The following is a 23,902-nucleotide window of genomic DNA, read 5'->3' on the forward strand; positions in this document are numbered from 1 at the left end:
TCTCCTTAAAAAATTATTCTGAAATTCTCCATGTATTTCTGAGTAATATAATATAATATAATATTATATAATATAATATAATATAATATATACAAACTAGGAAACAAATCTATTTACAACGTTCTTGTCTTTTGGGGAGGGCTAAGCAAGTCCATTGTTAAGTGTTGAATTGAGAAATCTTGTGATTTGTGCCGATTCTTTTGCAAAAGCAGTATTATGGAAATTCTGATAAATTGCAGCGAGTCTCAAAGACGTTTTCCTCAAAAGAGTCAAAGCCAAATGAACCCCGTAGATGTATAAAATGTGCTTTGTTCATCAGAAGTAAAGGAGCAAGAAATGACCCAACTCGATGAGCTCTGAATGCTGCATTTCATGCCTGCAACAATTATGCTGAATGGTCAAGTATTACAGCATCTTGTGCTCCGCTTTGCATGCAAAGTATTTCAGCTCACAAATGACCCTCGTTTACACTCTTTTAACATTGGCTTGAAGAACTAGATAAACGTAGGACAATTAAAGATATTTTTTTGCTTCTGCTAGCTGACAAAAACATTTACCAAAGGAGGTGATTGCAGTTGCTGAGTAATTGTACTATTTGTGATGCACATTAATGCTCTAGCCTGCTTATGTTGAGGAACTTAAGAAAGAGGAATGAGAGTGGCTGTGGTTTAAAAAGGAAGAAAAAAAAGTGGGCTATTATTTTTATATTCTCTTATGAAGACTGCATTAAAAAGGAGTTTCTGTTAAAATAGTGTTGGAGTTTTTTCTTCAGTATATATATATATATATATATATATATATATATATATATATATATATATATATGTATATATATACACACACACACACACACACACACACACACACACCTTTTAGTTAACATTGCTCGTCTTAGTGCTGATTTCTATACAATTCAGCACCTTGGACAGCGCCCAACTCCGCAAGTCCGCATTTAACTCACACATATATATAAATACATTATAACTGAACCGTTGTTTATTCGATTTATTTTTTTATGTAGTGTTTCTATTTAAGGCTATAAATATTAATCACAGTGCCGCCGTGGTAATGCCATTACCAATATATGCCAGAAAATCACACATGCACGTTCACTTTAAACAATCAACGAAATTAACATTGTTGTATTGTTCTGAATGTTAGTACTTATTATTTGAACTTCCTTCAGTTATGGATATATTCTTTCTCGAGTGTATAATTAAAGTTGTATTTCTGTGTCTGTGCCTTTTGCTTTGGAGGAACAAATGTTTGATTCTGGACACACGTTACACTCTCGAATAATCGAATAATTAAAATATATATTATCTTGAGAATGGGAATTTTACTGGACAAAATTGCACTGTAGACATTTCATTTCCCCGAAAACAGAGAAAAGACTTGACAAACATCTATTATAATTTTCGTTAAGAAAAAATATACAATTTTGAAAAAGAAAATAAGACTTAATTATTTGTTTAGAGGGACGTTTTTAGAGCGTTGTTTGCAAACAAATGAATGGATAAAAAATGAATTAGCATTCCTTAAAAACGACGTGCTTCGCGTTCTCTTCGTCGACGTCGAGATTCCAATCAGCTCTCTAACGTACACACGTCTGATATCCTCGTACTTTAAATCCAGGCTGATAATACACAACATAGCACTGATACTGGACGCTAAGATGACACCGAAGCAGCTAAACAGGCGAATAAAATTCAACAGCCAGTCACTAACTCAAATATGATTACCTTGAGATTAGGGACTAATTGCTTGGGGTTCATGGAGACCAGCCCGCCACAAAGCCAGGAGGACTTGGGGAGTTGCACCGCGGGTCTCCACAAAAGGGAGCGATGAGAGCACACACGCTTCCAACAAGTCATTCTCAACAGCTACAAGCGGCACACAAAGACCACACACCGCGCCAAAGACATGTTAATGTAATCCCAAACTTCTCACTTTGCTCCCGAACAAAACCAGCTCTGCAAAATACCTAACAGAAGACGGTTCCTGATGCGGGTAAAGATTTCACTTTAAAAAAGGCTCCAAAAAAAGGGCTTTGAGGAGGATTTTCCTGGTGGCCGAACAACGGCTGCGGTCTTAAAGTGATACACGCAGATTACAGAAGTTATTTAGATGGGAATTCATTTTCTTTGTAACATTTTTTTAAAGTTACATATCCGATAAATACAAGTCTGAAAGTCAATAGTGCAGACTAGTGCATTAACAATATATGAGCTGCCTAAACCCTTCAAACGAGGAAGACATTTAACATCAAGATACAAAGTATCTTAGAGTTATTGGTTGAAAATGCCAGCAAACAGATGGGATGATAATAATAATAAAGCAAGACGCCTTCTATAGAAGCCAGTGGTCCGAGAGTGATGCGTTCAGGGGCAGACCGAGCCTGCGTGTGTGCGAGCATCGACGGGTCGGGAGGCTACTTTTGGTAAACACGCACCTCATATTTCTATCTGTAGATCAACTGGTCGCCATTGTAATATCTTCTTCATGACGACGGCCGATTCAAGCCTGTCCCCGTCCGTATCGAGCCTGCCTCAAGAGCTCCAGAAACGAGTCGTTCTGCTGAGAAGACGACGACATGGAGAAAGGCCACGTGCACACCAGCAGCTCGCGCGTTTGCCAAATTGCAGCGTTTACAGTAAATGATCTGAACCCAAACTATGGAAACGTTTATCTTTCGGGCGACATGACACGTTGACCTGAAAATGAAAAACAAAATGGAGCAATAAAGACGAATCAATTAGATGTGTGAAATTAGGATACAGCGACTTATTTCCAGCCGTTAGCGAATATCACCTGTCGTAACCCCCCCGTCGCTTAGCAACCACACGGTTTACTGTACTGGCGGGACAATAGTGCCTAATGATTATTATAGCTTTTATTTACGGAGCCTACAATCTTGGAGAAATAAAATGACTGGTTGTGTGTGTTCATTAAAGACGCGTTTGGGCGCATCAGACAGCCTCCAACAGCTCTAATCTCTGAAGAAATGTTTGGGCTGGTTTGTTATTGACAAGCGGGTCACAAACAGCCCTCCGCCGTCTCCTTTCAATACCCCTGATTGATTATTGATGAAGCCAGCTGATAGCTCCGCGCCGACGGCTCGGCCTCGCCAGTTATTCGAGAAGAATAGCGCGCTGTTTGGTCAGGGATTTCATCGATAAGCTGTCCTTTGAGCAGCGTCCGCGTTTGATGTGGCGGAGCCGAAAGGCCTCACCTTTTCTGACTCACGCAGTCAAACAGACGCAGGACGAGAAAGAGAAAGCAGTCTGCAGGGCATGCTCGGGTCAAATACTAATGGAATCGGCTGCTTTTGTATTTTGTCCTATTTTGGGACATGAATGTCAGGTTTTGTTGTCTCACAATAAGTCCAACAATCAATAAAGACTTCTTAAAAAACGAGCAAATAAAAATAGGCCTAATAATAATATCAATAATAATAATAATAATAATGCAATGTGTGACACATTTCACAAAAAAACCTGTCTCGTTTCCATAATTTATTAATAGGACCGTTTTCAAATATCTATATAAGTTACAAAGAAATAAAACGTACAAATACCAACGAAACGACAACAAACCGGCAATAGCGTCAAAAACTTTGTACAACAGAGAGCTAAAATTCAAAGCTTTTACAGAAATGTACAAGCTAGATCTACGGCTTACATTAAATTCTATTATAAATCAGAGTCACGTGTGTGTTGGGGGGGGGGGGGGGGGGGGGGGGGGGGTTACAGCACCCATACAGCAGTTCGGGTTCACTTTTTCCCCCAAAACGACTGCAGCCTATGTGACTGCTCATTCTTCTTTTAGCCTCAATATAATTTACATAAATAAATCCAAAGACTCCCGCAGTTTCTGGTCAAAAAATGTTCTTTTCCAATATAAGTCACGCTTCCTTCCAAAAAGGGGCAAAATTCAAGAGGAGTTGCGCCGGTTTCACTCGGTTCTTGTTCAGATGCGCACATTTACAGTAAACGTGGTCGAGTCTTGACAGAAAAAAACTATTGTTGTTGTTTTTTCTTGAAATATCAGAATTGATTTAAATGTTAGCCTCTTGTCACCACGTCCTGCCGTACAACAGGGCCGAGCACTGCAGGGCCGAGCCGTACTCTGCGCCGGGGGAATTGAGGTGAGAGAGGCCGGCCACTTGGCTCTGCAGGGACGGCGGGCTGGAGGAGTGCGGCGCCAGATCTGGAGAGTGGTCCGTGCTGCCCACCAGCTGGCTCTGGTGCTGCCCGAGGCCGGGCGCGTTGTTGGACATGATCATGACGTTGCCCCCTTGCTGGTGGAGCGTCTGTGTGGACGACGTGGGCGTGTGGCCTTGGCCGCTGCCTTGACACGGCTTCCCGTCCTTCACCAGCACCGGCACGGCCACCCGCCGCGGGGACTGCTGCTGCTGCTGCTGCTGGCAGGAGCCGCCGTCCTGCTGCATCTGCTGCTGGGACACCTTGTCCTTCGCCTGCCTCTTCATCTTGTACCGGTGATTCTGGAACCAGATCTTCACCTGGGTCGGGGTGAGGTGGATCATACTTGCCAGGTGCTCCCTCTCCGGCGCCGACAGGTATTTCTGCTGCTTGAAGCGTCGCTCCAGCTCGTAGACCTGCGCCTGGGAGAACAGCACCCGTCTCTTTCTCCTCGGGGTGCTGGACAGGGAGCCCATGCTCTTGCCCACGTCCGCCAGCGAGCTGAGGCTGCCCATGCTGCCCATGTTCATGCCCGACGACGAGCCCATGAAGCGTGAGACTGAGGAGAGAACATCAGAAAGCATACAATTCAATTGCTGATTTGAAATGTTGCATGAAATAATTCATTTTTAAGAATACATCGTCATAAAACACATATGTGTCATACAAGCAGCCTTGATATTTATTTTCATGACGCAACGTGGTCTGCATTTTGAAAAGAGTAAACGAGTCTTAAGATACTTCCGCCATAAAACCAAACTCTAACGCGTGTCAAAGTCCATTTTATACACCGCCTGCATCCCCGAGAATAAACTGCGGGGTGAGATCTCGACAGACAGCAGATTATTAATGTGATAATTCAAAACTCAGATTTGTGGCATTTTCTCCCCCTCCGTTGCATGATTTTTCCTTATCTTTGCCCCCCAATAATAAAGTGAAGTGCTATGGAGGGAGACTCGCACCGCCATTCACATAAAAAGTGCCTTTTTACGCGGCATCTCGACAACATCTCGAAGGCGGAATGAACGCGCAGCTGCGGTCCCGTACTCACTGGTGGAGAAGCGCGGGTCCGGGTTGGCTCCGTACCAGCCGGTGGCCGTGGCGCTGCCCCTCATGCCGTCCTGGTACGACGGCAGGTCGCCCATGTTGCCCAGGTTGCCGTTACAGTAGCCCCCCATGGCCGTGTGTGACAGCTGAGAAACACCCGCCGCGGTCATGTGGTAAGCCGCAGACACAGTCCCATTGTGGCCCATGTGGTGCTGCTGCATCGCCGCCTGAGAGACCTGCGGCTGCCGGTAAGAAGTGAGAGGTGCCCCCAAGTTGTTATTCTCCATACTTACTTTCTTATAGCTCTCCTCGAGGGGACTCAAGATATCGGAAACAGAAAAAGGGGTCGTATGCTTAGGGCTCATCGACATTGTTCTGGGGCTGGAGAGGGAGAAATTAGAAGGCAAGGCAATCTCTCCTTCTCTCTCTTTTTTTTTTTTTTTTTTTGGCCAAAGCCCCTCTGGTTCCTGTTGTCTCAACGTCGATCCTGGTAGATGAACACGTAGGAGAGCGCCTCAAGTCCGCCTTAATTGGATTGAGTGGGAGCTCGCTGCTGGCTTTGGTTTGTTTTAGCTGGGTGCCAGGTTTAAGGCTACCATCAGAGGCGGGGCATCGGCGACAATACTAAACAGCTCTAGCCTCCTTCGGTCGCGCGTAATTTCACTTACAAGACATGTGCTCCCCTCCCACCAACAATAACACGGCCGCCGGTGCTCGTCCCGGCGTCCTGTCGCAGCCTCGCTGCGTCTGTGCGTTTGGGAGTCGCCGTCGCCGATAAACACAAACGCCGCACCTCTGGAACTGCACTGACCACAATGCACTTTATTAACTGTAGTGATGTTTACGAGGGCCTCTTGATGAAAGGAGGCCTATATGGACTTGAGAGTTGGAGAACCACTCCTCGGCTGAACTACTGACTTTTAATGGCCATGAGAGGCCTCCAGTGATTGCAGGATTGTTTGTGTTGTGCCTTATCGTACTCAGACATGCAAAAAGTGCACTTGCGCGGAGGGAAATTGACTGATACCGATAAGTAAATAAATACACATCCGCGTGTTAAGTGGCTGCGTAAATGATTAACTCCCCTCTTTTTTTCTCCTTCTCTTTTCTTCTAATATCATTGGACGCAATGAGCAACTAAATACAGATACACTCGTCTTAATAAGACCCCGTCAAAGAAAACATAAACAAAATGGAGCGTGGAGGAGGAGAGGCTCTCATGTTAACGGTGTTCAAGTCTCCGCCAGGTAGACCTCAGCATCGTGCCTTAATGCTCAAAGAGCCACAACGGTTTAACTCAATCATATCTCATTTCTAGTAGGAAGAAGAAGAAGAAGAAGAAGAAGAAGAAGAAGAAGAAGAAGAAGAAGAAGAAGAAGAAGGAATAAAAGGTGTTCTCATCCAACCAGCTTTGGAGTGAAGGAAAGGTATTCTGTGCCAAAGTGCACTTTTACGCAAAGTTTAGGCGAATTTTCTGCCATTTTCACAGGAATAAAAACATACATGAGTAAATGACTTATACTTTTTGTTTCTCCTACTTCTTCCTTTTATTATCATATATTATGATTATTATTATTGTAAAGCTAATAGGCTATTGACACTAGTTTGTCCCTTCTTTTAACGATGTGCACAAGCGTATTTAAATGATTTGTGTCAATATTTCGGTGTAAAGCGATACAGTACAGTCACGTTATTATTATTATAATTATTATTATCATTATTATTATTATTATTATCATTATCATTATTATTATTATTATTATGATTCGGCTAAACATCGTTGACTGTCTGCTGCCTTGCAGGTCCACAATCATGAACACACGACATTAGAAAATAAGCAAGTGCACAATTTAAATGGACACAATAACAATCATTTCTAACTTACACAATCTGGGGATGTGAGGATCATAGCGCAGCTCAACCTGTGGCTACTTCAAAAATACAAATACAAATCGATTATTGCTGAGAATTCTCCGGCAGGTCTAAAGGTCTCGCAGCAGCAGCTCCGAACACAACCGTGTGCGCTGCTGACCGAGCCGCTCTGCAGGAATTAAAGAAACACAGCGTCTTCTGGTGGCAGACACATAATATGGTGGAATAGTGTCATCACTCCAACGGGACTCCTTCTAAAGTAAAACTGCATTCTTTCTTCTTCTTTTTCAAACGAACTTGTATTTGTATTATTTGTGTTGTTAACTCCAATAAATGCTGATGCAGCAAACTGCCGCCAGGCTCAGCAGACGTAAAGTCCAGTCACTGCGATGACATGCACATCACCGACGTTTGTCACGCACATCACCGACGTTTGTCATGCACATCACCGACGTTTGTCATGCACATCACCGACGTTTGTCATGCACATCACCGACGTTTGTCACGCACATCACCGACGTTTGTCACGCACATCACCGACGTTTGTCACGCACATCACCGACGTTTGTCATGCACATCACCGACGTTTGTCACGCACATCACCGACGTTTGTCACGCACATCAGCGGCTGCACTTCTGCGCTTTGCGGGCTTCTGGCTGCCCGTCGCGGCGCTGCGTCATCACACCATCACACCATTGCCTCACAGCCATCATTCATTAGGCGACATTATCATATAAGGCTAAATATTACAGTTCAAATTAATTGTTGGTGTAGCCCAGGCGCATGCGCATACTTCGCAGGGCCACATAATCGCAGCAATTAAAATTACAGTTTGCTTCTGCATCCGAGGTAAGTCTCGCGCGTGCTTGCCTTAATTGCGGAATTTGGAAAGACATTCTTAATCATGTGAATCAGTACCTTTCCCCTGTTCTGGCACACGGCTATTACGGCCAATTAGTGGTAATTAGTGCAAATGTTCCCGCTAATTCCTCCCAATAATGAGTACAGTGACGCGGCGGGAGTGTGAGGCAGCACCGAGCCTTTGTTGCGGAAGCTTCACCTCGTTGTTTGTGAACTTCAGACGAGGAAACAGGAGTTTGTGAAACGAGAACTAAAAGGGAAGTTAATGATTATTATTATTATTATTATTTACCCCCCCCCCCCCCCCCCAAAAAAATAAATAAATAAATAAATAAAAGTTATAAGTTACAAAACGTCTTAAGTTAACTTCACACTCCATTGCACGTTAATGTTAATTAAAATAATATAGATCTCATTATCTTTGGGGTATTCCATTCGAAAACCATATTAACATTTGAGGTCCATTTTAATAAATTATATTAAATATGAGGTCGACTTGCCTAGTATTGGCAAACCCTGAGGACCCCCCCCCCCCCTCCCAAAAAACCCTTCAGCCTGAGAAAAGCTTCATCACCTTCATTTCTCTCATTTTAAAATAAGTGACAACGTATAAGATTTATCCTGAAGACATTTCATGATTAACTTCCGAGTTTCTCTAATCATCACAAAGGGGGGGGGAATAATAAAAGAACTGAACTCACGGTAAATCCTGACACGTGACGTCACGCCTAGCGGACACACGTCACTACGGGCGGCCATATTTCTGTGCCCAATCAGCAGCAACATGGTGGGTTGCGTTATTCTGGTGAAGCGCGGCCTCTAGCGGGTCACCGAGCCGCCTTCATCCGAAGAAGTCCCGCACAGGTCGGTCACGCCCACTGCAGGAAGGGAGGGATGATAGAGGGTGTTAGACCGCCATCTAGCGGACAGTTAGGATAATGGACACAGAAAGACCTGATCACATCTGCAGCATGCAAAGAGAATGACCAACTATTATTAAATATTTCATATCTGATATTCTATGCTATAGATCTGTTTTTATCTATATATTATAAAACATAATGTTACCAGATCTTGTATCCTATCATTTTACACCGTTTAATTACATGAAATATGATATTACATTGTTAGATGAATACATGCACAAACTCTCAACTTAATCATATTATATATGAATACAGACCAAACAACGTACTTTCATATATTGCTTTTTATTTACATTCTCCATTTATCTCTACTTATTTCTGTCCTTGTGCAACAACTGAATTTCCCCACTAGGGATCAATACATGTTTTCCTTGTTGTGGCCAGTATGTCAAAGTTGTGGATTTAAAAAACATAAAACTAAATTATGTATCGACTAAAAATGTTTTGGTGCCATCAAAGCCAACATACACATAAAAACAAAGTCCCTTACATTTTACAGAATGTCTTCTGTCTATACCTTCAACTACTAATCCCAGTTACTTCTGGGGCACAAAGGTGTGTTTTCCATATGACTGCCATTAAGCGACACTCAATCAGAACATCGGTAACGATGGCAGATTGCATACAGAGGAAGAATAAGTGAAGCTTGTTTGTTTTACAGGAAAAAAATTGGGAAAAGTATTGTTGCATGTATTAAAATGTGAAAACAGGGGATTGACTTACTGTCATTAAGGAATTAAAACATTTACCTTCATTAATAACTACTGTTTGCAGTGTGTGAGGCTTTATGAATATAATTAAAAGTTGGCATTCTTCCGACACGATTCCTCGCTGTTCCCAACGCAGGAGTTTAACCTCTGAAGGGATCACATGATCAAGCCGAGGTCTTCTGTTGATATATGTAAAACTGATCACAATGAAACACAATAAAAATCACTGTTTGGTCGAAGCTTCTCACAACAACAAATACATGCAAACTGTGACTATATCAGTTGAAGAAGAAGCCTTTAAAAAGTGATCACGCACAAAAGAAATGTTGGAAACGGTTCATCCAGAGAAGTATTCAATGACATCATGTCATTTAAAAATAAATAAAGAGAATGAAGAGGAGAAATACCAGGGGAAAATGGGAACATTGCTTGTGCAATGCTGATGATTTATCATATTGAATTGTTGAACGGCTCTATATGTGTTCATCTTCATCAGATTAACACCATACAGTCTCACCATTACACAACTTTAGCTCCATCGAGTCTGAAAAGTCAAACGTGTCCTTCACCTGCAGTGAATTTAGGCCGGCAGCACACGACTCACACAGCTAATAAAACATTCATTTAGTAGTTTTTATGTCATATAACCCACAAATCTAAAAGCTGCAGTATAACACCCAATAACTGAAGGTTAAATACACTTTAATTACTGTCCTCTTCAAACATCTTTTCTTGAAGTTGCAGATCAAATCTTAACAAAGTCCAACCCTCTCTTTCTAACATTAACCAGCTTATGTCATGTAAAATGTTTCTATTCGTTAACATTCATACTGTTTGCAAATGGATTAAAAAAATCCATCTAAATCTACTAAAAGTCTAACAAATCTTGCCAATACCTGACCTGTGGTCAAATGTGATCAAATAGAATCAGTCTATGTTATTTGTGACAACTTAACAAAACTCCTCCTGTGGCCTAGTTTATGTGGACCTTATAACTTTCCCTAAAAAAGAGGCCCCGGGACAGGCCAGTGAGTAAAACTATAGGATGGGCAGGCTGACACAAACCCGTCCCTTTCAGACAATTCCTCCGAGCAACTTAAAAAACCAATGGCAACCTCTAAAAGCCTGTCTTTGTCACCCTTAAACCCCGAGATGCTCTAAAACGCCATTGTGCAGTTAAACCTCATAAATTTGTCGCAGGGACTGATTAAACATCACGGGAATTGAAACACTAAAGATTTTGTCTCGGTCCCTTTTGGTCGGGGGACAATGGTCCATTCACGGGGAGACACGCGGACAAAAAGAGTGTTTAAGGGGAGATGCAGCGAGCTGAGGGGTTCGGCCAGTCCCCTCCATATGTGATACAAGGTGGCCCCGGCGAGGGGGACAAAGGACCAGGTGACAGGGACGATGGGCTGCAGGGTCACAGGACGAGCAAACAACATTATAGGGGGCGTGAAAGCAGAAGACCCCCCTCGTCACCGATGAAATACTGACATGATTTTAAACACAGAGCCATATTTTTCATGGTGAAACATTTAAAACAAGAGACAGGACGGATCATTGCAAGAGTTTTGTTTTTTATCTCGGAGAATCAACGGGATGCTTTTCTCCAAATCTGTGTGAAATTTCACCGTTGTGGATATTTAACAACACAAAGAATAATAATAATAATAATAATAATAATAACGTCAGTTAAATGTAACAAACAGCCAAAAACCATCCATTATAACGGTTTTGTTTCTTGCCCATGTATGGCTACAAAAAGCATCGTGCTCCTCAACAACAGTTCAGTTATCCAGTAAATATATTGAGGATTAAAGCTTGAAGAAAGCAGAGCAATTAAAAATAAAGTCATATCCTGTTCAAACCTGCAGTACACAAACCGAGCTCTCTAACAGACGTATTTGTCCCACTTGCCTGTGAATAACAAAAGTGAATTGTATAAAAGTGCAAAGCAGCCTGATGACAACAGGGTGCTGCAGTGAAAGAGGCTGAATGTTTACTGGCTTTTCTTATGCTTAACCAAACCCAGGCCTTTCTACAAGGGATGTTTGCTCAGCTTTTGGATGCATAATTAGGTTTTTTTTACATTATAAAAGCCTTCAGGCTCCCTTATGACCGGCTACATATTTGACATTCTACAAATTGAATATATTTCAAACTATATTATGATTTTTAAAGCACCAAGCAGACTTGGAGCCTTAATTCAATATATTTTGGGAAACTTACTTTCAAAGAAAGTAAGTTTAAAAATGAAAAAGAAAAAACTGAAATAGATTTGAAAAGATTTGTTTGTGCAACTGTTTGTTCTAGAAATTCCCTCTAAGCAGCTAAACGATGAAAAGGAAGCACATCACTCAGTCAATGTATCATTCAAAACATGATAAACTTCTTTTATTCATAATTTCGCTCACAAAAAGAAAACAGTTTTAAGAAAGTCTCCTCAAAGACACCAAATAACATTATTTCTGTCCTTCAGAATAACATTCTCTTCTATCACATTATACAAATATTATGTTTCAACGGCTTCACATACAAAACACATGATCTCACCGGATAATTAAAAATAAACAGGCGACACCAGTAGGCCCGTGTATGAGAAAATATTATCGACATTTAAAAACAAAAACAAATAGTAAAATATCAAAATTAAATGTGCAAAATATCCTTCGTTCTAGAGTGAAAAACTAAATGTTTAAGTTGCTCGAAAAATTTGCAAAACACTCAGAAAACATTTGATGCAATTCTAAATGAGTTCGTGCGCTGAGATGAGGCCTTCACTTGAAGGAGCTGAAGTGGAACGAGTCGCTCCAAAAGTCTCTCCAGGCGAGTCTGGAGGCCGCCGCGGTGGGAAAGTGCTGCTGGTACCGGGGGGGAAGCGCGACGGGGTTCGGGTGCTGGAGAGACGGGTAGGCTAAGGGGAAGGGGGCCGCTTGGGGGGGCGCTAAACAGCCGGCGTTCTCCGTGTCGAACAAGCAGGTGTGAAAGGGCTTCCCGTCCCGGACCAGGATCGGAACGACGACCCGGCGCAGCAACGGAGGCTGCGGGATGTCCGCGTCCTGCAGCGCTCCCTCCGCCCGGCCCCTCTTCATCTTGTAGCGGTGGTTCTGGAACCAGATCTTCACCTGGGTCGAGGTCAGGCTGAGGAGCCGGGCCAGCTGCTCCCTCTCCGGGCCGGACAGGTAACGCTGCTGGCGGAAGCGCCTCTCCAGCTCCAGGGTCTGGGCCTTGGAGAAAAGAACCCGGCGCTTCTTGCTCTTCTTGCTCTTGTCAAGTGGATCCGAGTCCAGAGACGAGTCGTCCGGCTTGGTCGAGTCGGGCGAGGTCTCGAGACTACATTCGTCAGAAGCTGTAGAAAGAAAAACCTGCTGGTAAGTCCATTTTTAAATGATGCGATAAGCATCTATCTATCTATCTATCTATCTATCTATCTATCTATCTATCTATCTATCTATCTATCTATCTATCTATCCATGCATCCATCCATCCATCTATCCGTCTATCCATCCATCTATCCATCTATAACCATCCACCCATCCAATCATTTTTAAATAACACCCAAGGGTGCGTAATTACAGGCTATCCGTGTCAAACTAGAGGCTTCAAATAGAGGCTAGAGCTGTTCAAACAGAAACGCATATTTCTAGATATGGATGAGAGATATGGATGCACTTACACATGCAAGGGCTCCGGTCGCAGTCCATCCAGGAGCTGTAGGGCGAGCTGGAGGAGCAGGAGGAGTACAGCGGGGAGGACCGCGGCGCTGCCTCCGCATCCTGCTCGGGCAAATCCAGGATGCTCCGGACGGAAAAGCTGAACTTGTTCGGGGCGGCCATCGCGTCCGCGCTGTGCGACCCGGGAGGAGGGGGTGGTTTGTTTATGTAAGTTTATCCAAAGGAGGAGAGAGTGGAAAATAAATAAACCCTCTCCACTTTTACGCGCTATCCAAACACGGGAAAACCAACGTGTGTACTGGTGTTTACACGGACAAGCACTCCATAAGCCGCAAACACAAGGCGGCTCCGCTTATAAAGCCTCCTCGTAGCCCGCCGAGTACCTGAATGGCCCAATGACGGTGTAGGTGCGGAATAAGAAGAAGAAAAAGCCCACGTCAACAATGAGCGAAGGAAACACTCGTCATCATTACACATTCGTCCCGTATCGTCCAACTGGGAAACAGATAATGGTGATTGTTGGAGCTGAATCACGTCTTGGGTGGCAACTGACAACAGAGCCCGTCCCCATCATCAACCCCCCCGTTCTCCACCCAAACAACGTGTCCCAACATTTACATACAAAGTGAGCAATTAGCGTGACGCCTGCAAGTTGGTTTAACTAATACGTCCATTAGAGGCGTATTAATTGCAGGCGTGAGACGTTTTGACGGTTATGGATGGCGGAGGAAGATTCCTTTGACGTATGTACTGAATGCTCAACAGGAAATTCCTTTTCCTTTGAGATTTCCGGATGATTTATGATTTTTTATTAAAATGGTACGACTTTACTGAATGTGTATCAATGTATTCGTCAGCATTGGAAACACCCCGATGTGCATAAACACAATCAATAAGATTAATAAGTACAAATCTATGATATTATTGTAAAGACAGCTGTGGCAAAACGAAATATGGCTTAATAGGAAGATACTTGTGTCATCATAGCGTGTTATAAGCTGCACTAAACGCATTAAATGTGTATATGAATATTACATAAGGGTGTCAAAGTAAACATAATAATTGTATTATGTTTAACCTCCACCTGATTCCTGATTCCTGATTGTATTAATTGGTAATCAAGGGAATGATTGATGATTCCTCGTGCTTCACACCCAGCTCAGAGGGAACTCCTCCGCGTCCAATGGATGATTGTTTTCTGGATTTTTATCTCTTTAATTTGATGTTAAATCCCGTTGAACCAACAACTCCAGAAGCTGATATCTCCCCTGTTTTTTGTCGCTCCACAGATATAAAACGCATTAAATGCAAAGCGTGACCCCCCCCCCCCCCCCCCCCCCTCTCTCTCTCTGTATTTGATATTGATATCGGTCCTCATCCACTTCAGCGAGGTGCATGAGGCGGGGAGGAGGCTGCTGCTGCTGCTGCTGCTGGTGGACGTGCCTCCCCAGTCGTCCTGGGTGGTCGGACGAGAGGGAACACAAATACATGCCAGCCAGAGGAGGGGAACAAAAGGGGAAAATGTAGCCCCGCGTCCGAGACCCGTTGGAAGCATTTGTTCCAGTCAAGATTTTGCATTTGTTCAGTCCCGCAATAATGCCTGATTGACGCCCGGCACAATGTGCTTTAACTTCGCAGGATAAATCCGAGCTTGTTCCGTGTTGTCATGGTTTTGAATGGAGCTGAATGGGATCTGGGACACTATCTACTGCTCCGCGTCTCCTGCCGCCAAGTCTATAGTCTGAAGCAATAATACATGTGTGATTCAGGACGCATTAAATTCCTCTTAGATTTCCAGAGTTCATCAAAGTCGGTGCCCTGTATTATGAGCACCAACATGTTCGGGTGTCAACGTTTATCTCCCGTTTTACGCACGTTACGCACAAGTAGTTCCATGCAAAGCAAACACTTTTACGCATTGTTTACGATGAAACTATCACGTAAATAAACCGACTCCCCCTTAAGGCACCATGTCTGCGCCTCCCAGCGGTGGACAGACAGCAGCGGATTACAGTAGCGCGGGCCTGCTGCTGGAGTGGATCGCTTACAGAGGGCACTCGATTGGAGAGCAAAAACACGCAAAGGCAAAGAGAAGTCATGTCCAAAGAGCGGGAATGTCTCTGTCCACAATGACCCAGCAGCCACTTCATCTATTAACACTGCAGGCTTCAGCCACAGAGGGTCCTCTGCGGCTCCCAAGAGCTCTCCACTGCCAAATATTTACTCTGTTGTTCAGCCCTCCATTCCCAATCCCTCCTCAGCCAAATGGAGATTCTGGATTAAGCAGCTGAACTGACAGTTTTAACATTAACGCCCTCAATGAATATTTTGCGGTAAACCACAAGCTTGTTTAAATTTACCACAGCGTTGAGATTATATATCATCTCTGAGCTATTCAAGCCTGCACTGCAAGATGTTGTTACTTCACTTGGTGTTTGAGCTTCACTGTGCAGAATCATCGAAGGTTGTTTTCACAACAATCTGCCGAAGAGAGAAAGTGTATCTGTGCTCACACCGACTGATGTAAATATGTGAGAGTTTGCAACATTACAACACATTTAAAGTAATAAACACAAGTGTGAAGAGCAGAAGTCCAGTTTTAAAGACTGAGAATATGTCAATGCAAATCAATGCAGATCCAGAGACAGCCTCTTCTTTTATTCCAGTCGTTCTTCCTCGTCAAAAGCCTACATAGCCCACGATGCATCTTGACCATGGACAGGAGATTCAGGTGTGTTATGCTGGTGTCGGCTAGCTGCTAGCCTTCAGCAGAGTGGAGGAGGCTACAGAGATCTGCTACTCACTTCTTTGTCATTCACACCCACGGATGGTTTTTAACAGGATCAAACTTTTAGTCTGCAGCCCCAAACTGAGCCGTGACAAAGAGACCTCAGCAGCTCTCTGATGTGCAAACATTGGTGGCGTTCCCCTTCCAGTCGAGCAAACAGAGTGTCACAATAGTCCTGGCGTGAACTCTCATTCATTCTTCCTTCTCTTAACTGCTTTTATTGTCAAGCACTTGACTCAACTTGAAAAAGTGCTGTAATCTTTACATCATTTCCAGACTTAAATCTGATATCAGTGCTCATCCAAGTCACTGTCCCTTCAGCAAACTCCCACAACGTCCCCACAGCGTCCCCACAACGTCCCCACAACGTCCCTACAACGTCCCCACAACGTCCCCACAGCGTCCCCACAGCGTCCCCCTACATCCCCTACATCTACTTTAGGTGTCAGCCTCTAAACGTCAAACTGGGAGAGAACCAAACACAAAAAGCCAAAGACGTTGATCTGATCTCAGTCTGACTGATTATCCGTCACCTCGACGCCCACAATGGGCCCTCTGTCACTGCTGGGTGCAGTTATGGGTGCTCAGTGTAGCATGATGCTCCAGCAGCTGCACCTGCCGCTGGCGTCCTCTCCCCGTCTCCCAGTCCTGTAGTTACCAGCATTAGCATTTTGGAGAGGGGGCTCACGGCCACGTCGCCCTCTCCATGCAGTAAAGCGCTGCTGGATCGGGTGGCAGCTGTGTGTGTGTGTGTGTGTGTGTGTGTGTGTGTGTGTATGTGTGTGTGTGTGTGTGTGTGCTGCTCAGTGGAAGTGTGTCAAGAAAGAGTTTGTTTATACGCTGCTGTAAGACACAAAACCTTGTGTGTGCCAACGGGATTTTCCTTAAAGAGTCAGCAAACAGAGGAAACGTGGGACATCGACAGCAAAGTGAGACATTAGAGACATGAAGTGTCTTTAAATGTAGAATTGAACAGAAAACATCTCACAATTAGATATTTATAGAGATGTTTTCCACAGTCTTAGAGAACATAAAGAAATCAGACTTTTTAATGTGTTAGTATCCAGTTGAAGAGAGAAATAATAAAATGACTTGAAGTTTGGTGCATGGAACATGATGAATCAGCAATCATTTATCTTGATTACCAAATTATAAAGTCAGCAGTGATTTCAGAAGTACAATTACTTTGTTACTGTACTTCATTTTTAGGCATCTTTGTATTTCTTGAGTATTTATTTTTCTGACAAAGTACTAGATTTTAAAACAAATATCTGTACTTTCTAATCAGAATGGGCTTGTTGCTTTAGTTTTAATGCATTTGTTCTCATTAATATGACGTGAGATTCAGTCAGCCAGAAATGTCCTTCAGGGATACTTTTTACTTTATACTTTGAGTCCAACTGTACCTTTTCACTTGTACTTGAGGTTGAATCAGTACTTTTAGTCTTTTTGAACACAAGTATCTGTACTGAATGTGAAGGAAGAACACACGTGTCTCTCAAAAATAAGGAAAAACCTCTTACTTTTGAGATGAAGTTGTTTGCACGCCGGCCATCGTCGCAGCCCGTCAGCGTTGACAATGTTTCCGTCATCGTTGGAGGAAATACATGTAAACGTAAAATAAGTTTACAGTATGCACACTCTATGATGTCAGCATGATGCTGTGATGGAAAGAAATGTCACTTACATGCATCTTGAGCAGCTCCTGGAACTCCCATGATGCCCAGGGTTAGATTCCTGCAAGAGAAGCAGCATTATTCATCAACTAACACAGTTTAGTTTATGTAACAACGTTAGCAAACAGGCTACAATAATAACAATAATCTTTCAAGAGGAACAAATCTGTTAGAATAAATAAAGGAAGTGCTTCACTTACATGGTTACTTATCAGGCCCATCAGACTTCATGATATGAGGTTGTTTGGTCATTTAAAAAAGGTCTTGTTCATTATTCCATGTAAAATAGCTTCTGTTTGTCTGAGTCCAAGCTGAGATCCATGGATGGAGCAGAGGATGCTCACTGTTAAAATCTCTGCACAAATCGGACTCAAGAAATCAAACAAAACTGTGTTGTCTCTTAACTTCCTGAACACAGAAGCTGTAAGCTCTGAGCACAGACGACCCTTAACGATGCATGAGACCTGTTGGACATGTGTGATACTTGGTCGCCCTCTACAGGACACGCATCAAAACTGACAGACAGGTTGGCCCTTAGTACCAGTGTTAAAGACACTCCATTACAAGTAAGAGTCCTGCATTCAAAATCCTTACACCCAATCCAAAGATACTTTGTTCATGAAGTAAAAGTAGTCATTCTGCAAAAGGGCGGCGTTGAGAAGGTTGTGATGTATTATACAGGCCGGACTCATCAACGTGAAGGCAGCAGCGTCACGCTGAACCTTGATCTGGAAAGTAAGCTATGAAACCAAACTAGTGGCATGAAAACTCTCCTCTCAGATGCAATGGAGTGGAAGTATAAAGTGTCGTACTATGTACATTCTTACGTAAAGTACACGTACCTCAGTACTTTAGTAAATGTATTAAATTGCTTTCCATCACCAAAGTGACATAAAAAACACATTTCATACACAAGGAGAAGAAATAATAAGATAAATATGGGTTAACAGACACATGTATTTTTAAAAGAATGAAAACAGTGACAATTCATTCAAATAGCATCTTCTGCAGCAGTGAAGGTCAGTTGGTAACAGTGGTGGAAAATATATAAGCATATGTACTGAAGTATACAGACTTGAAGTACTTTAACATTACTTGAGTATTTCAATGTCCTGCTCACACGTCAGGGGAAGGGAGGGAAATATTGTACTTTTTATTCCACTCCACTGGAGTTACTTTACAGATTCATTCTATACAAACATTCCATTCATCAAAACATGACACTGCAGTCAAACTAGAATATAAGGTAGCTGAAGAACGTTAGCATCCTGCATACTTGTTTGTCAGTAATAATATTTCAGTCACATGATATAAATATGAAAGGAACCATTCTCATTAACAACAAAACTATTTACTTTATCAACATACAGTTAGTTAGTTAGTTAGGGAAGTACTTCTACTTCAGTAAAGGAGTTAGTGAGTACTACTGGGGAAAAAGGAAAAACTGTTTTTCACTGACGACCGAGACGTCCACCAGATGGCGCCACTGGATTTTAGAATAAACCGGCCGTCCTGTCCCGGGACTGTCAACATCGGTGACCTTGTGAAGACGCACCGACCAACAAGGACGCGCACACGCGCGCGCGCGCGCACACACACACACACACACACACACACACACACACACACACACACACACACACACACACACACACACACCTGTTTCTCGACGCATAGCTATCGTTTCTTCCTCCCCCATCATCATCATCATCGCATTGAACCCACCTGGCCTAACAGATTAGAAGTCATTCTGATTTCTATCATTTCTAAACTTCTCTTCGTTTATGATCTGATATATATATATATATATATATATATATGAAGGTATCCTCAATGACTCCAGATTGCTCGAGTTTAGCGCATACCGCGGCGGTGTGGTCTGCATCAACACCCCGTTTGCACGTTTCGGCACAAAGGAAATGCCGCGTAAAAGCCCACCAAAAGGTGCAAGTATCTTTTTTTACCCCTCGGTTCGGGACAAAGAGCGCTCCAAATGAGGGCGGAATGAAATATCTAATGCTAATGGTTGCCAGGTGCCAGACGAACAGATGTCAAAAGTGATGTATGCGTAAAAGTGTCGTAAATATTGTTTCTTTTTGTCCCCTCTCCGCCGAGAACCCGGACCCGGCCTCTGAAACACGACTACACAGTCGTTAACCCGCGTTCGTCCTCATTAAGGCCGCACTAAAGTTACCGGGAGAAGGGCTAACCTGCACAAGGACTTTAATGGTGTCGCCGCCGCGTTTGGCTGCCAAGGTTACAGGCAACTTTAAACGCGTGATCCCCCCAAAAAGCAGCGGCCTCCGCACATTCAAGCGTCTCCGGTCTTCATATCCGTTGTACCAACCACCTCTCCCCGCGCTTTAATAGCCCGGCTCGGTGGTGGTGTTTCTGGGCGACACACTACCGGGCCTCGAAAGCAACACACACTATAACTCTCCGTGCGCGTGCGTGTATCTGGTCGCAGCTGTCAGTCAGTTTGGGGACAGTTAGCACGAGATGACAGACCTCCAAACCCTCTGTGCAACTAGAAATCACTGCGCGTGACTCCCCCCAGGATCATACTGGGAACTTTCCACCGGGGACTTGGATGTTGCTTTTTTAAGTTGCACCGCTTCTCCACGGAGAACCTGAGCGGCTCTGCACAAGAACATCTGTCCTCCGCTGTAAAAAGACAAAGAAGATGAGTTGACAGATGTCAGTCAGAGCGCCTCAGTGCTGCTCTCTGTGGAGGAAGAGTAGAGTCTGCACCGCTGTAATTACAACAGCAACATACTGTTAGACAGCATTTAGGAGATGGGCGTAAGACTCTTAAAATGATGAAATACAGATTCTCAAAATGAAAAATGATTGATGTCATTTATTTTTTCTATTTCCCTTCATCGAAAATGTTGTTTTAAAGCGAGAAACACAATTTATTTGAAAACAGCTATTTAAGTTTTAACTTTAAAACTGTATGAACACGTTTACCAATATATTAATCTGCTAAACTGTGTGTTATTCTTCTTGACTATATACATGTATTTGTGTATTTCTCCTCGTCCGGTCGACGTCCTGCACACGTGGAAGATGAAGATTTAATCGGATTAACTCGGAGATATTTAGAAGCTCAGACGTCCTTAAAAAATAAACTAACTGCTTCTGATTAATCGGCTGTTTGTTGGAATATTTATATATATTTATATGATCGACTGATGGAGGAAGCGGTTTCCTCTCATCATCATCATCATCATCATCAGCTCCAGAGATGAATGGATTTGACAGGTGCTGAATATAAATGCTTATTACAACATTTAAAAATATATATTTAGACGTTTTGATTGTGGTTTTATTAATGAGGAGGAGGAGTCCGCTGCATTAACTCGGTTGATGATGAAGTCTCTCTGTGAGATGAAGAATAAACCTCGATAAAGAGACACGTTTTGGTTGAGTGAAATATTCTAAAACGATGCTCTTGAGGGAGAAGAAAATTATTTTGGGAAGACGAGCGTTTAATTTAGGTTTTTATTCTTAAGCCACTTTTTATTTATGAGAAGAAAAAGGTGAAAAGTGGACTCTTTCATACTATTTTTTCGATCAGAATTAATCGAAAGGTTGCGACTCTTTTTCTGTTGCAGAAATCTTCGACTTGAGGTGAAAATGTCTCATAAAGCAGCGATGCATCTCTTGTTTTTGTGGCGACAACAAACCAAAAACCAAACACGTCCCATCGAGTCTTCACTTGTTGTAAAAATGTGGGAATTAAAAACAAAAGGGCGGTTACGGCCCTTTGCTCACACTTGAAGAAAGATGCTTACGCGGGGAGTGGCTGATTTATCAGTTTACAGCTCGACATGATGAAGATGTAAACAACTCGGATCTACTTTTCTCTCCTCCTGTCACATCTTATAACGCCATTGGAAAGTGTGGGATTTGGCTCTGCAGCCCCCGAACACGATGCTTCATTTCAGCTCATTTGGGAGAATTAAGTCCAGTTAGAGTCATAAAGGAAGGTGTTTTACTCACCTTTTACATTTGGAGGTTAAATCAACCTGATACACGGACCGGTCTGATTGATCTCCTCAGCTGGCGGGGCATCTTCTCCCCAAAAGCACCTCAACGACAAGAGTGTAAACACGCTCTTCCGTCATCTTGAGTCAATAAGGAGCTTCTGAAATCAGCCGGGAAGCAAAGCAAACACGTTCACGTGAAGAAACCTGTGATATAAACATGCAGGTAAGACGGACGAGCCGACCATTATCCGGCTGTAGGCTGTTTGCTGAGCAGAGAAGAAGAAATGTGTCAACAAGAGAGGCAAATACGCATTAATAAGTCAAATGAGTCCAATTACCCAGGTATTTAATAAATCACACCATGTTTTTACCCTTGGCTCTTTTTTCTTTAGGCCTTAATCTGTACTTAAAGAAGGGAATCCCATCCAATCAGATGACAGTTTCTAATATTATAGTCTCAGTATGTAGTCTGGATGTTTAGAGCTCATTTCTAAAGAGCAGTGGGAGTTTTGGAAGAGGAGCAAGATTATGATGTTATTTACAAAACGCACCTCAAGCATTAAAGCGGAGATTATGGAGGCCCAGTGAGACTGGAAGATCCGCATCTGCACAGAAACCCTGAACGCAGCAGCGCTGTGCTGGTCTGCACCGCAGACCTGAATCCTGCAGGACTGAACCGAACCGCGTCAAAGCAAAAACTACTATTTTCTTTAAGTAGTCTTTTGTCAGCTAAGTGAGACCTGAACATGAAGGTGCGTTGATTTGAAAACTACCGCTGCTGACCGTATTATTATTATTATTATTATTATGATTTTTATTATTATGATTATTATTTTTATTATTATAGTACAGGAGGATCCACAGAAACCGAAATGAACAGGCCTCTCGCTCCGGGAGACCAACAGTCGAAGCTTTGGGTCTATCGTTATACAATTTGTCTGACAGGTGATGCGTTGCCTTCACGGGCGGTTTGAACAACTCAATTCGACGAGTTCGGGCTTGTGCGCTGTACAGGCATTTGACAGCCATGCCGAGTCTGGATGTCATTATTAACAAGGCATAGCAGCGCGCTTTACATAACATAACAGCCTATAATACAATAACAAGAATAACAATAATAATAATAGCTGTGTAATTCTTTAGAGCGGTATAATCACATCACGTGTCTGGCTGCAGTGATTCCGATATGTTTTCCAGTTGTGTCATTAATAAACACGCAGCGTCCCCCGAGGACTTTATCATCTACTGTATCACAGGGGGGGGGGGGGGACGCTCAGGTGTCCGTGGGGTCTAAACAAGAAAACGCTGAAGATGGAGAAGTTTGCGGAGACCTTTGATCCCTCAACACTGACCTTCTGTTATTTCAGCCACCAGAGGAACCTCAGTGGAAACAAGTTGAGCACGTTTCCCCACGGTAAACATTATCCTTGACGCATTAGTGGCCTGGGAGCTCAGCAGGGTGGGCAGGTGGGGGGGCATAAGCGCTGGTAAATTAAAGAGGGGGGAAAAAGCTAAAACTAAGAAGCCCATTTAAGACAAAAAATGATCCACTTAAACACAAAAGGATCTCCAAATAACGGCTGAAACTCAGGCCGATCTGAGTGTTTGGAGCGCGTTTACAGATTTCTGCGTGGAAAGGGGACTTTAACCCTCGTGTGTGGAGCCCGCAGGCCTGAACCGAACACCGGGGAATAGTTGTGGACATCTCGGCCCCTCGCGGTCGCTCCGGTGTTTAATGTCAGCGGAAGGTTTTGCAACGATATCCCTACTCGCACGGCCGTTACAGGAGAGCCGTGGCTCGGTTGCGCGCCGCGGCCTTTTTTAAAAACAATATGACACGAGAAAAGCCAAAAGCGTTAGAGTGCATCAGGATGTGGAGACAGAGTGAATGCGTAACGTTACGGCGTGTTTGTTCGGGATGCAACAACTCTTTAGCCTGCATGTGAGGTTTCTGTGCAGTAAATGACCCTTAAGATGGATATCGGTCGGCCTACTTTTAGTCTAGAAGCTAATTACAGAAAGGGTTAGACATAAAACGCTCGTTTCGTTATCATATCAAGAGTCCTGTATGGCTTAAAGCTACCCGGTGCAAAACCTTAACGCAGATCAAATGGACTCTGAAAGTTGAAAGCAGTTGAAAAGGGGAACAT

At 43.3% G+C, this 23,902-nt stretch overlaps 2 protein-coding genes across 4 annotated transcripts; both read right to left on the reverse strand.

Annotated features, from left to right (window-relative positions):
• Nucleotides 1-3,528: 3,528 nt before the first annotated feature.
• nkx2.1 (NK2 homeobox 1) lies at nt 3,529-19,473 on the reverse strand. Of its 3 annotated transcripts, XM_084013324.1 has the most exons (5): nt 19,420-19,473; nt 17,608-17,821; nt 8,685-8,861; nt 5,254-5,491; nt 3,529-4,761 (listed from the first exon to the last, which is right to left on the reverse strand). In XM_084013324.1, exons 4-5 carry the CDS (start codon nt 5,468-5,470, stop codon nt 4,076-4,078), a joined length of 903 nt encoding a protein of 300 aa, XP_083869450.1. In that variant the 5' UTR covers nt 5,471-5,491; nt 8,685-8,861; nt 17,608-17,821; nt 19,420-19,473; the 3' UTR covers nt 3,529-4,075. The 3 variants fall into 3 exon arrangements, with proteins under 3 accessions (XP_083869450.1, XP_083869451.1, XP_083869449.1); XM_084013325.1 differs by lacking the exons at nt 17,608-17,821; nt 19,420-19,473 and having other exon boundaries at nt 8,685-8,912; XM_084013323.1 differs by lacking the exons at nt 8,685-8,861; nt 17,608-17,821; nt 19,420-19,473 and having other exon boundaries at nt 5,254-6,180.
• Nucleotides 12,000-13,801, reverse strand: nkx2.9 (NK2 transcription factor related, locus 9). The gene is made up of 2 exons (XM_084013417.1): nt 13,299-13,801; nt 12,000-12,971 (listed from the first exon to the last, which is right to left on the reverse strand). The coding sequence occupies exons 1-2, from the start codon at nt 13,456-13,458 to the stop codon at nt 12,400-12,402; spliced, it is 732 nt and encodes a 243-aa protein (XP_083869543.1). The 5' UTR covers nt 13,459-13,801; the 3' UTR covers nt 12,000-12,399.
• Nucleotides 19,474-23,902: the final 4,429 nt, after the last annotated feature.

This window comes from Eutrigla gurnardus (assembly GCF_963514095.1).
Source record: "Eutrigla gurnardus genome assembly, chromosome: 7".
NCBI lineage: Eukaryota > Metazoa > Chordata > Actinopteri > Perciformes > Triglidae > Eutrigla > Eutrigla gurnardus.

Coding starts and splice junctions, on each gene's coding strand:
- nkx2.9 (XM_084013417.1), bottom strand. CDS start 13,458: ATGGCCGCCCCGAACAAGTTCAGCTTTTCCGTCCGGAGCATCCTGGAT. Junction 12,972..13,298: donor CGACCGGAGCCCTTGCATGT/GTAAGTGCATCC, acceptor TTCTTTCTACAG/CTTCTGACGAATGTAGTCTC.
- nkx2.1 (XM_084013323.1), bottom strand. CDS start 5,620: ATGTCGATGAGCCCTAAGCATACGACCCCTTTTTCTGTTTCCGATATC. Junction 4,762..5,253: donor GGACCCGCGCTTCTCCACCA/GTGAGTACGGGA, acceptor TTCTCTCCTCAG/TCTCACGCTTCATGGGCTCG.